At 42.5% G+C, this 14,052-nt stretch overlaps 1 protein-coding gene across 1 annotated transcript; it reads left to right on the forward strand.

The window, feature by feature from the left end:
• Nucleotides 1-1,882: 1,882 nt before the first annotated feature.
• Nucleotides 1,883-13,570, forward strand: fam20a (FAM20A golgi associated secretory pathway pseudokinase). The gene is made up of 11 exons (XM_026178963.2): nucleotides 1,883-2,668; nucleotides 4,040-4,233; nucleotides 4,658-4,708; nucleotides 5,930-6,008; nucleotides 6,316-6,408; nucleotides 9,043-9,158; nucleotides 9,545-9,725; nucleotides 11,354-11,463; nucleotides 11,583-11,664; nucleotides 11,747-11,806; nucleotides 11,947-13,570. Exons 1-11 carry the CDS (start codon nucleotides 2,295-2,297, stop codon nucleotides 12,215-12,217), a joined length of 1,611 nt encoding a protein of 536 aa, XP_026034748.1. The 5' UTR covers nucleotides 1,883-2,294; the 3' UTR covers nucleotides 12,218-13,570.
• The last annotated feature ends 482 nt before the right edge of the window (nucleotides 13,571-14,052 follow it).

Below are 14,052 nucleotides of genomic sequence, written 5' to 3' on the forward strand. Positions count from 1 at the left end.
ACTGTTCATTGAAGACTCAGCAGAAATGGTCTCAGTGGAAGGGTGGCTGTCAAGAAGCCATTTTTAAGGAAGGAAAACGGGGAGAAAAGGCTGAGGGATGCCAAATTACACAAGAACAGAGTGTCTGCAGCCATCTCTAAGACACGACGGAGGCTCTGTTGTGGTTTGGGGCTCTATCTCAGGCAGTGGTGGAGATGTTAAAATTGATGGAATTATAGAATCGGAAAAGTACCATCAGATTTTGATCCACCATGCAATACCATTTGACTGGCAATGGCTTCGTTTTTCAGCATGACAATGATGCCAAGCACATCACCAGTGAAGAAAAGAAAAGAAACATGACATAAAATACAAGAACGCTTGCCTGAGAGACTTTAGGCTGTGTTGAAGAATAAATGTAGTCATGCCAAATCTTGGCTTTCAATGTTAGAATTGTACAAACTATATTTTTCCCTTAGATATTGTATTCCCATGCAAGTTTGTGTTGCACCTATTTCTCATTTTCCTTGCAAAACATAAAGGAATGAGTGGTTCTAGAAATGGTGGCACAAAACTTTTGCATAGTATTGTGTCTGCTTTTAGACAACAGCATCCCCTTTTCTTTGACTCGTAAAAAAGACCAAAAAAAAAAGGAAACTGTGGTTGTAGTGGCAAAGCTCATCTACAGTCTGGCTAATTGGCAGGTTAAAGCTTCCTGTCACTGATTTCCAACATCAGCAACAGCTTCTCTCGCCCTGCTTTCTCTTCTGAGAGGGTAAAACACCCTGGAGAGCTGCTCCCAGACATCAACACATCACTTTGCCAGAATTCCACACACACACAAACACATACAGCCAAGCAGACGACAGATGTTCCAAAATACCACAACAGTGCCGATGCAGGCTGGGAAAAGCCCTGTGAGGTTTACATTGCTTCACTATAAAGCTGCCTAGGGCTTTTACGGTTGACGTGAGCGACAAGCAGACTTTGTGAGTCAGGAATCAGGAAGACAAAGAATAAGGAAAAGTGTCCTAACACAGTGAGGTATTTGATTTCTTTTCATTTCCTCATTTCAAGTTGTGCAACAACTTCTTTTTTCCCTCCTGCGCTGCCTTTTATGAACGTTTGTATCAGTGTGGTTCAGGGCAAGAGAGGTGAAGGAGTCGTGTGTGGGAACTACAGCAGGAAGGAAAGCGCAGCTGGGAGTTTTTGCCTGGAGCGAGACAGACTGGAGGTCTGTAGCATAAAAGGAGGCAAAAATAGAGGCAACATAAAGAAGAAAAGGAGAGAGAAAGAAACGAGCAAGGAGCGCAGACGATGAAGAGAAGATGAGAGGACGTAATGAGCTTTGACAAGAAGTGAAAGTGGACTTCATGAGGAGGAGTATGGAGACAAGAAGATAAGATAGGGAAGGGAAACTTTCCTCCACACCCCTCTTGGGGGAAAAAAAGAAAAAGAAAGGATGGCAAGGCAAATAGCACAGTCACGCCACCTTAACTCATTTCTACACCTGTGCATTTTAAACATGTAGATTTAAATCTTCCTGTCAGAAATCACGCAGGAAGGCGGCCAGCTTAAACACACGATAATGAAAACCGGACCTGGACCTGCGCACAAGCGCTGGCACTGCCTTAGACCCGCCACGCCAGCTGGACGGGGTTTTATTCAAATCTGTTGTAATAAGCAGAAGTGCGTTGTGTTGCTTCCGAGGACTTTGCTCTCCAACAGTGTGTGAGAGTTGTGCTTTCTGCACCCCCATCTGCACTCGCCACTCTCTCCCTCTGCTAACCTGTAATTTGATGTTTGTGTACATACCTGCACATGCACACCCACACGCTCTACTCTCTCTCTCTCTCTCTCGCTCTTGCTTATATGTACACTTGCACACGCTCTCTCTCGCTCTTCCTCTGAGCAGCAGGTCCCTGGAAGCAGCCAGACTGTCACTGACTGCTGCTAGCACATGCTCGCTCTCAGCTCGGCACTTTCTTCAGTAGCTGCCAAGAGAGGAGGAGGAGGAGGAGGAAAAGTGAGGCTGGAAGAAACAGACTGAAACACAGATAGAGAACAGAAAGAGAGAGAGAGAGAGACTTGGACCAACCTGTGACTGCTTGCCTCTGCCCGGCTGACTGTGTGTGTGTGTGTGTGTGTGTGTGTGTGTGTGTGTGTGTGTGTGTGTGTGTGTGTGTGTGTGTGTGTGTGTGTGCGCGAGACTGGAGGGAGACTACAAGTGATGCCTCACACAGTCCCGAGCAGCACATAGCCAGGACTTTGCTCAGCTTTCTTTGCCCCCCCTATACCCCCCTCCTTCTGTTTCAATGATGAGAAGAGATCGCATCTTATTAGCTGTGACCCTCACGGCCGTCTTCTCCGCCGACCTCTACTTCATCCTCTTGCCAAAGATGCGGAGCAAGGGCCTGACATCGGGACACTCCTGCTCATGTGGCCCCAACAAACTCACCCTCCCCCCCAGCCAGGGGGGTCTGGCCACGCCGCAGCTCTCCAACTGGACTTCTGCACCACTCCTGGACGGCACCACGTCTGAGCCTGCGTACGGAGGCTCAAAACTGGTGAGGCTTTTCTCTCACCCTCTATACAACATCCAGACTCCGGCTCTGGGGCCAGAAGAGAGACTGCTGCAGGTGGAACAGCTGATTGACTACTATAGGAGGAAGGTGTCGCACTGGGAAAGGTCAGTTTCTGGTGTCATGTTTCATCATTCTAAATTAAGATAATGTTTGTTGTGACAATAATGCCACTGATTTTGCAATGCGTGACTTGACGGAGTTACTTCACTTTATTGTTAAATTGCGTGTTCGTTTTGGCTCAGAGTTCCCACTGTGGTAGCACGTGTTGAGGCTTGACTGTGGTCAGGAGGCAGGGTCAGTGACACTGGGGCCAAACCCACCCGAGGCACACACACAAACACATATCCATGAACTTGGATGCACTTTGTTCGTGGTGACAGGCATACACCCACAGACAGACATCCGGATCTGTAGACAATTCTGTGCGTCATAAAAACTCCAGTGTCATGTGGGCTGGGTCAGAAAACCCTGACAAACACGTCACTTCTGAGAGCCAGCATCTGGAACGGTTTCTTTAAGGTAAACAAGGATTTTTAAAACTGCCGGGGCCCATCTCAATCTTTGGGAGTTGTAGCCGTCTTGGCTTGTGAGGCTGTCTGTCTGTCTCCCTCAGAGAGATATAGATATTGGGCTCTCACAGTGGAAAATAAGAAGAATTATGAGCAATGGATCTCCCCGCTGTGCTGCCTTACAAATGTGCACTAAAAAAAAGGCAGCTCACAGGCTTGTTATTGCAAAATATTGCAACAGCGTCTAAACATCACATCTACTGCATTCGTTGTGTGCATTCGTGACTTATCTGTTTCCCACAGTGTGTGTTTGGATACACGCTCTGCTGTCTGCACTTGTCCAGCGGCCTGATTACTCTGTGTCACGTCAAATTAAATGAATGAGGTGGTAGGAATGACAGAAAAACAAACTTCTATTCTTAGCGCTTTGCTCCATTATCTCATTTTGTTATCCGGTCTGTGATGGAGTTTGTTTGGGTGGAGAAATGGCAATCCCACTCACTGTGGTCAGCCCTTGTCATGTGGTGCCCCTCTTACCACAGACAGTATTTCTTTTGGTATCAGTTTATTCTTATTCCTACTTGGAGGGGAAAGGGGGCTGGGCAGTTTAGATTTGTTAAAACTCAATTTAGAAACAGTAAAAAGCCTGTATATAAGAGACTAATAAAACTTGGCTGACTATAAATGACTAATGGAGGCAGGAGTAAAGTGGTAAATAGAACAACTTTATAACACAACATGTTTTTCTTTCCTTTGCTTTAAGCATGTCATCTTAGGTTCAGTGTAAGCATCTCTTTAAATCAGCTACTCTGTTGTTTTAAATAACATAGGATTAACAATGGCTTTACAGAAAATTGATGTGTTTACATATGTTAACCATTTATTTAGGGCTCTGATAATAGGGAGTTGACAGCATCCTGTATCCCACAGCTAACATCTGTCCTATGTGTTATTCGTCTTCCTCAGACATATGAAGCTCTACAGTCTGGCAGCGGCTCTGGCTAACATCACTGTGACTAATCATGAGGTGACCTACGACCCTGATACCAGCTGGCTGAAGTTCCACCTGGGAATAAACCGCTATGCTCTGTACTCCCGTGATGACCCTACTGTCCTTCAACTTATCAAGGACATGCAGAGCATGACAGTCATCAGTGCAGGTGAAGGTCAGATGGGATTTGGAGCGTCTAGCTCGATGATGTCAGGGAAAGATTATCGGCTTCCTGTGTTTATGCTGTACTGTCATATCCCTCATGGGGTCTAATTTTGTGAACTGGGTGGAATTTTACATGTAGTGCAGTATAATTGAATAAATATGCAATGAAAAACGCTTCTGTTAATATAGGACAGATGTAGGAAAGATATAATATAATATCAGCACAAGAGCAACCAAACAGCTGATTGTATTGTATTGTAAAGCTCCTTTACAGCACAGGACTCTAATGTTTTTTACAGTAAGGACTGTTCAGCTAGCGTTTTATGCAGATGGCAAATCTAGCACCCATTACTTTTCTGGAATTAGACAGGTACATTCCCTGCACTAAGTGTGCTAATTTATTACCTAACAAGTTCATTGTCTTACAGATTACACTCAAGATGAGAAAGCCCTAAAAGGAGCGTGTGATTGCACCCAAGGTATGACAACGTCATCGCCACCTGTAATGAGCCTTTTATCCATTCGGGGATTTGGGCTTTTATTTTCTTTACCTCATATCTCATGTTGTGCAACCGCATGAGTCTGATTTCTCACTAGCCTCTTTGTTTCTCTTTTTGTTTGTCTGCCTCTCTCTCACTCTGCCTTTTCTGCTTGGCAGTACCATGAGAGACAAACACACTGTTGCCTTTGTGATAGTGAGGATTTTTGGTTTTTCTATTGGCACCAAAATCCAGATTTGTCTTTCTGTATAAGACACTTTGCTCTGGGGGCAAATAAAACCCAGGAATTAGTCTGCGTTCAAATGCAGAGCTCCTAATTAAGCGTTTGATGTCTGCACGCGCCGAGGGAAGCCAGCGTTTCTTACCACCTACGCTGCCATCTCCTACTTTACTTCTGAGCAGCACGCAAACCAAAGCTACGGATGGATAATTGAAAGTTAGTGACGTGCCAAACAATAGATGCTACTGAGCTGTTCACTAAGTAAGTGCTGTAAAAGTGTCGCAGGTAGAAATGTAAACATTAAGGGGGAAAAATAGCTCATTATTGGTTTTATATGTTAAATTTTTCTCCCAGCTACGTTTCTTCTTCTTCCACGCTGACTTGTCTGACCTGTCTCGTCTGTGCTTTGTCAGCATCCCTGCGCAGTGAAGTGCATGGCCACACAAACATCACTCACTGCCAAGAAGAAACAAGCAACAAAACAATCGCTACCCCCCACAGTTTAAATTTAACCTTCTCATTATTTCAGTCACCAAAGAGCGACGTAATTCATCGGCCACAGAAGCTGTTTGTGCCAGTTGGATTCGCGTTGAGTCATTTCCAGAAATGGTTTTATATTATAAACCTTGCTTGATTGTTAACTATTAAGAACCTGGAGTTTCACTGAGCACTGTGGGGAGGGGGGTGCTTGTATGTGCTGATCTGGACTACTGCTGTGACACAATATGGAGCCAGTCAGAGAAAGCGCAGGGTGCATCCAATTACCTTATTACTCGGGCGAGGCCAGACAATGATTCACATTTTGCAAATCTAAAATCTTAAAATAATGAGTCAGTTTGCATGCTGCTCACTGTTTGCTTTTCCCTGGCCAAAAACATTGAGATAAGTGTGGAGTGGAAGTCATGTAGGGCAAATGTTGTGGTACAAAAAAACGTCTCGATCTCGCACCACACATCATGTTTCTGTGTGTCTTCCCACAGTGGTGAAGCCCAGCGGACATCACCTGAAACTGGCCCTGAAAATGCGCAACCTAGCTAAAGCCATGTTTAAACCAATGAGGTGAGGAAATCTAGTTGGTTATTTTCAGTTGGTGAAATCAATGAAATCACACAAAAACATGAAATGCTGAGTTAGGTAACATAGACTGTGTACTGTAATAGCATGCTATGTCATGTTCTGTGTGAATTTATGTCAGTCAAAAGCCTCGAGTTGGCCACCTGTAATGTCTTGATTATATATTGCAGAGTGTTGGAACTGACAGTTTGATCGCTCTGTGTGTGTGTGTGTGTGTGTGTGTGTGTGTGTGTGTGTGTGTGTGTGTGTGTGTGTGTGTGTGTGTGTGTGTGTGTGTGTGTGTGTGTGTCAGGCAGCAGAGGGACGAGGAGACTCCAGAAGACGTCTTCTATTTCGTTGACCTCCAGAGACACAATGCAGAGATTGCTGCTTTTCATCTGGACAGGTGCAGCCTCATTATCCCTCACTGTTTTCACGTCTTCTCGGTCATTGCTGTTAGACTGGGTAATTTTAGTGTCCTCTCACTGTGGTTATATGACTGCTTGGCTTGCTGGGGGTAATTTTAGTGTTGATTGCACACATGTTATTTTATTGATCTCAGTTACGTCCTTGTATATATAAAGGTACTATGACTGTTTTTGGAGGGAGGACGAATGCGACCAAATGGGAGGAAAAAAAGCTTATTTATCACTTTGATTCATTTTCTTTTTTTCTTAGTCAATTATCCAATTCATTTCTTGAGGGGAACGATAACATCTGATCCAGATTTCATTATAATCCATAAAAATGACCAAAAGCCAGCCCCAGCTTCCTCCCACAGTCAGAAGACTTGCATGTTAGGTTAATTAGTGAGTCTAAATAGCCAGAAGGTATGAATGTGAGTGACAGCTGTGGACAGATAGCCAGTCTATTGCAGTGCCAATACACTGCAATAGACTGGCTATCTGTCTGTGGTGTACCCTGCCTCTAGCTGTATGCCAGCTAGGCTCTGCCACCTCTGTGCCTCTAAATAACTTCAGTGACTGATGTCATCACAGCAGGCAGCATGGTGGTGCGATGATTTGCACTGTTGCCCCACACCAAGAAGTTCCTGGGTTTTAATCCACCATCTGGCCATGGCCTTTTTTGTGTGGACTTTCCACATTCTCACCATGTCTGTGTGGGTACTTCAGCTTCCTCCCACAGTCCAAAGAACATGCTATTAGTGGGGTTAGGTTAATTTGTGGTTCTAAATTGCCCATAGGTGTAAATGTGAGTGTCTGTGTTGGCCAGGATGTACCCCACCTCTTACCTTAAGACAGCTGGGGTAAGCTCCACCTTGGTTTGTGATTGGTTACACTAAGAATGTGAATATAGTAAACAAACAAGCTTAAAATCCGCATGGTTAGATGACAGTATTTGGACACTCAACGATAGACTGTATATAAAAGATGGATGCATGACATCACATTTTTTAACTTCTATTCTAAAGGCTCAATTTTGTTATTATGAAGCCAGAAAAAAATTGCATTTGAGGGAGGTGACAAAATTCTTAGTTATCCCAAATGCTAGCTAGCTAGGCTAGCAAGCTGCATCCACATACACAAATGTTTGCTAATTAGTGCTAATTAATAAATAGCCTACTTGCATTAAAAATGCTCCAAAAGGTACTGCAAACATGGTCGAGAGATACATTTTAGTTACTTGAATAAGCTAAGAAGCACTTGGCAGATGTGTCTAGCAACTACAACTGCCGGTGTTAACATCAAAGTGTCATGTATCAATTTGTGGCTGGCAGTTTTGCGGACCCAAATTGCAGACATGCAGATGAAAATTAAAGAATTTGCCCCAAGTGACCTTTCACAAAATTCTTATTTTAGATTTTTCCATTTCCATGCTGAAGTTTACATCCTGATGTTAGGATCGGGTCTAAACTTTGTGAAACTCTTTCTAAAATGTATAAAACAAAAATCCTAAAATTGACCAAAAATGAATCCAATTTAATTCAGTTTTTTTCTATAGCGCCAAATCACTACAACAGTCATCTAAAGGCCCTTATGATTTTGTAAGGTCAAGACCCTATAATAATAATCCATTTTTAGATTTATGGATCCATCCATTATGTCTTAGAGAGAAAGTGATGAAATTAAAGAATCCTCAGAGACGATGTGGCAGCATTCTTGTAATAGCGAGATTCAAAAACATCCTTAAAATCCCAAACCGTCTCCAACAATTAAGTCTAAAAAAACAGGTCCCCCTGTGCGAACGAATGTATCATGGAGCCTCGAAAAAGATTGCAACATTTTGGCACACCCTCAGATTTCCCAACTTGCTGATCAGTTCGAACCACAGTGTTTGGACACAGATGAGGACACACTTATCTTTATGCAATTACACATTAGCTGAGGCGAGGTGATTCACTCATCTGAACTAGACGGTATCATTAACAGACCCACACACACACAGTGTTAAGTCACAGACAGAAAACAACTCCAGCACCACGTCAACAGCTCGAACAATTACTGTAATTACTCTCAAACAGTGCCTTTTCTCCTTATCTGCTCATACTTTATCAGTTATTCTTTAAAAAGTGAGAATGTTGTACAACTCCTGTTCCTGTTTTCTTTTTTTAAATTTTAATTTGCTATGTGTGTAATCTGTGGCAGTGTGTTGCCTCTCTCTCTTCGTTGTGTCTCACTTGCCAGAAGCCCTCATCATTATCACTCGCAATCAGGGGCTGGGGAATGCCAACCATTTTAGAAACAGCAATTCGGCATGACACGCTGATTGTTGTTTGATTACTATTTGCGAGACATGACTAAAACTCTGCCTCTGGGGAGTACAAGCTCTCGATAGTTTATATGAACGCAGCCAGCTGGATTACACAGCACGGCGGCTGTCAAGCGGACTCATTCACTGATAAGAATCAGTAAAATCAGTGAAAGTGGAGCGTGGGCTCCTGTGAGATGAGGATTTAAAGTTAGATAAGACTACCATCACCTTTGGAAGGTTTACACTGCATTAATATTTATGCCAGCACGAGCTGTCTCCCTACACGAGTAAAAGGTTTTCCTCTGAATCACATCAATATATTTTCTAGGATCCTAGACTTCCGGAGAGTTCCTCCAGTGGTTGGCAGGCTGGTGAACATCACTAGTGAAGTCCTAAAAGTAACCCAGAATGAAGACCTACGAGCTGTGTTCTTCACCTCCCCGGGTAAAAAAAAAAACCACATCAGTTCCTCAAAGTAATACCTTTAGATTAGACTCAACGGTTATGCCTGTATGTTAAATATAAACTCCTTTACAATAGTTCAAATACTTGATTGACACATGAATAGTGTTTCTCAGTAGCTGTGCATCTGATTGGGAGCTTGTTTATCTCTGCCCTTTGCATATCTTTGCAAACAAGCATGTCTGCGTGAAGCTAAGATGATCCGCGAGTTATTTTTTACTCAGTTTGATGTTTGTTTGTGTTTTTCCTTGCTGTTGATATGGCATCCAGCTAGAGGGAAAGGCAGAGCTGATTGGAAAGCATGTAATCGGAAGTGAACAGAAAAACTCATTTTGCATTCTTCCGTTTTTGTTCTGCTTCCCAAACAGCAAACAACACTTGTTTCTTTGCCAAGTGCCTGTATGTGTGCAAGACAGAATATGCAGCGTGCGGGAGCCCCGACCTGCTGGAGGGCTCCCTGTCCGCCTACCTGCCGGGACTCAGCATTGCTCCCCGCATCTCCATCCCCAGCCCGTGGATCCGTTCCTACACCTTCACCGGACGGGAGGAGTAAGACCTCGTTTTTTTTAATGCAGCACAAAACTGTTTAACTGCCAGCAAGCATTCTGCAAAATGGTGAGCTGGCGGTTGTTGATGGCAGTTGTTCAGCTTGAGGCTGAAGGGATGAATTTTTCAGCAGTTTCAAGACAAGCTGGTTGATGCACGAGCCAAATTCTTAAATGATTTCAGCTTTACTGACACCAGTTATTATGCAGAATGCTTGTAAATTCACTGGTAAACAGTGCATTCAAGTTCATTCTTGGCACACAGTCCACTGTTGCCTGCAAGATTTTAGACTTAAAGTCTGTTTTCCAGTGACCAAGCCTGTCATCAACTTAGGTTAGGCCAAATCTTGCCAACAGAGAACCGGTCCAAACATCACTTTAGTTATGAGAGTCAGTTTCATTTAGTTTATCCAGACAGGAAGCAATAAATTCCACATTTATCAGAAGCTCCTTAACCAACACACTCTTCCTGTCCTGCCTAGATTCCAATCAGTCAGCAATTTTTATGGACGATGATGTACTCTGTCACACTGCAAAGCAGCTAAAACCGCTCCCTTCAACCTGATAACGTTAAAATAATGAGACGCTTGTCTCAGAGTCTTTATCTTAATGCAGTCGAGAATCTGTGGAAGCTCACTGAGGACAAAATTAAGGCTCCATCCTGCAGGAACAGATGTCCTCAAGTCATTCCAAGAAAGTGGTGTCCATCACATCCTGCCGGTTTTTGAAAACTGGAACAATAATAATTTTCTGTATTTTGCTACTAATTGCTGCTGTGGTTACTGTTCTGTGACTCCGATCACAATTCTTTATAAAACTAACCATTTAAGTTTTTAATTCTGATATAAAATATTATAGTTTTGTTCACTTTAAACAGAAATAAGTAGTGGCGGTGGAATTCAGGAAAATATAATAATAATAAGACAACAATATTTCTGCTGTGTATATGCAGTTAATTTAATGGATATTTCTTGCTACTAAAACATGAGTGTCATTTTCCATAAATCAGAGTGCAAGATTTCAAAGACTCTTTTATTTACTATAGCATCCATTATTTTTAAGGCCTCCAAAGTCAGATTGCACAAGTCAAATGAAAACCACTTCCTGTTTTATATCATTAAAACACCTCAGTGACTTTGTCACACAAAATAAATGAGAGGCCTCCTGACTCTGTTATCTGGTTACATCATTGTAATAACATATTAACATTGTACTGTATAATGCATTTTAGAGCATCCTACATCCAGTTGATGCCTTTTAAAGGGAAGATTTTGCTTATTTTTGCAAGACTAACCAGATTCTGCAATTACCACAGGTCTGTAGAGTTATTACCAGTTAATTACATTTGGGGCCTTGTGAAATTAAAAAATGTGGCAAAGCAAGCACTAAACTGTTAAGATGTAAATAAAATAAAATATAGCATCTGTCTACTCAGTTCTGAATGCTTGCAGAGTGTTAAGAAATGAGGGAGGTAACACAGTGTTACACATCAACCCCTTTGTTTTGCTGGAGCATCACATTGAAAGTGAGCAATAAAAAGTTGTGGCTAATTTATTTTAATTGCTTCATTTTCCAAAGAATATTCTCCATCGGCTCCTTTTAATTTCCTCTCGTTTATGCTTCTTTCAAAAGGTGGGAAGTGAATCCTTTCTACTGCGACACAATAAAGCAGCAGTACCCCTATAACTCAGGAAACAGGCTCCTAAACATCATAGACATGTCCATCTTCGACTTTCTCATAGGTATTTCATTACCTCTGCATTATAAACTGTTCATGTAGCGTCAGATATTTTATATTGCGGAAATCTAGCTACACGTGTAGAGATTTGTTCCCCTCGTTAAAGTCACGCCTTCGTTACAGGGAACATGGACAGACACCACTATGAGATTTTTACCAAGTTTGGGGATGAAGGCTTCCTTCTTCACTTGGACAATGCCAGAGGGTGAGACAGAACCGCTGCTGAGCACTAAATGATGCTGCTTTTGTTCGCTGTCGGGGTTTAACGTGTGTTGTTTATGCACCAGGTTTGGGAAGCACGCTAAAGATGAGATGTCCATCCTGTCTCCACTGTCCCAGTGCTGCATGTGAGTATGACTCAGTCTATGGAAGTTGTGTACATAAGGGCATAAGTAAAAAAAATTTAATAAAATCTGTGAAGGAATTAAGGAAACTAATTTCTCTTCTCCTGTTGATCGTGTGTTCTGCCCTGTCCTCTTACCCCCAGGATAAAGCAATCCACACTACTAAGGCTGCAGCTCCTGGCCCAATCAGAGTTCAGGCTCAGTGATGTGATGAGGGAGTCCCTGCAGGAAGACTCTTTAAGGCCCATCCTGACAGAGCCCCACCTGTTGGCCCTGGACCGCAGGTTGCACAAGGTCCTCCGAGTGGTCCACCAGTGCGTCCGGAGGCTGGGCAAAGACGAAGTGATCACTGAGGACTTTTTTAAATCCACAGTGACTCCCGAGGCTGCCACAGACGGGACGATGCAAAGGTAACAGAGGATGCGCTCGGCTTCTGGCTGCTCGGGAAGAGACTCGTATAAATAAGACTCGATAAATTTTTAGGAAAAAGCCGTGAGTCTTCATCACAGAAGGAAGGAATCTCTGACACCTTCACATTTTTAAATAAAGACCCTGTTTTTTTTTTTTTTAAATGAAATAAAATGAAGCTTTGTGAGTGGAAACTTACAGCATCTGATATGTAGAGCCACCACTGGATCAGCTTTTTTTTTTTAATGATTGTTGGTTTACACTGTGGATGTGGAAAGAGAGCTCTGCGTGTCCGTGACATATAATCAGAAAATAAAGTCTTTATGTGATGATTCTGCAAGTTCTGAGGAGAAGTTATCACCTTAGAGCGGCAGACTGTGTGTGTGCGCGCTCAGCCATATGTTTGTGAGAAAAGTGCTACCTATTAAACAGCCACTTAGTTTACTCCACCCTGTTTTCCAGACTTGTAATCCTCCGTCTCATCAGAGTGTTTAAACAGCTTCACAACGTCACCGTCAGCTCCGCCAGGCAAGGATACAGAAACAGCAAACCCAAAACAATTAGCAAATATGCATTTCGTTGCACCACAGTAATAACTCTCACCCAAGCAGACTTGTGTGAGGTTTTCGTCTGAACATGTCAGAGCTTTGACCCGTTCATTCCCTTTGTTCTCCTCCAACTAACCTGATAGTCTGCGTTGCTCTGTGATGTAGAGTAAGATAAATAACCACAACTATTTTTAAGAGACTTTAGAGCCAAGTGGAGTCAGACTTGAGCTTGACAAAGCAGAAAGAGTGGCTGATAAGGATCCTTTACTTAAAACAGGCCCTCGAGCACAGGTAAATCCCTTCATACCGAAGCATTTTTACAATACGCCTTCTCTAAAAGCTTTCAGTGAATGAATGTCTAAAATAAAAGATTTACCAAAGGAAAGCACAGAGAGGATTTGCAAATAACCAGTAGCTAAAGTTTAGAGAAATATAAATGTTGGGTCATAGTGCCAAATACAACAATCTAACTTTAAATGTGCTCAGTTGAATAATATCTGCTAAAGACGGAGTTTTAAAAAGCTTGAGAAAAAAACAAATTTATTATAAACTGGACAAAATTCTCAAATGAGGAATGAAGAATTGTATCTGTTGTTTAAATTGTTTAATTTAGGCTTTTTCTTGTTGAGCAAATCAATGTTGTTTATTTTTCTGTGCAATACCTCCACCTAGTGTGCAAATTTGATATTACATCTTTTTGAAAATACAGGGACATGGCGGGCAGGTGCTTTTCTTAAACTTTACTATTAGATATTTCGAGGTGTTGAACTGCTGGTTGGGTATTTTATGAAATAAAGGACATTCAAAGCTCTTCTTTGACTGGCTTTTGTTCTGTTCTCTGTGTCAACATGATCCCACACTGCTTCAAAAATGTTGCAACCCATGCTTGAAGGAGGCCGGTCCATGACTGATAGTGCTGCACTGTGTGTTTGGTACGTTTTCCCAGCATCGTATGTTTAAAAATTAAACCACTGGCTATCAGATTCTGATATTGAATGGTGGATCAAAATCTGACAGTACTTTTCTAAGGTCATAATTCCATCAGTTTGGATAGGATCTCCCACACCACTGGCTGATAATGCAGCCACAAACCATGACAGCCTCCACTGCGATGGCTGTAGACACTCACTGTAGTACCTCTCTCCTGACTACTTCCAACACCTTTGAGATAATTTGAACCAAAATTTTTAAAGTTGGATTCATCACTCACATCAGAGCTATTGTCACTGATTTTAGTGCAGCACTTGTGTAGTTTGGGATGCCTCGGCTTTTTCTCTCTTTCTTAAGAACACC

The sequence above is a fragment of the Astatotilapia calliptera genome, chromosome 8 (assembly GCF_964374335.1).
Source record: "Astatotilapia calliptera chromosome 8, fAstCal68.1, whole genome shotgun sequence".
Classification (NCBI taxonomy): Eukaryota; Metazoa; Chordata; class Actinopteri; order Cichliformes; family Cichlidae; genus Astatotilapia; species Astatotilapia calliptera.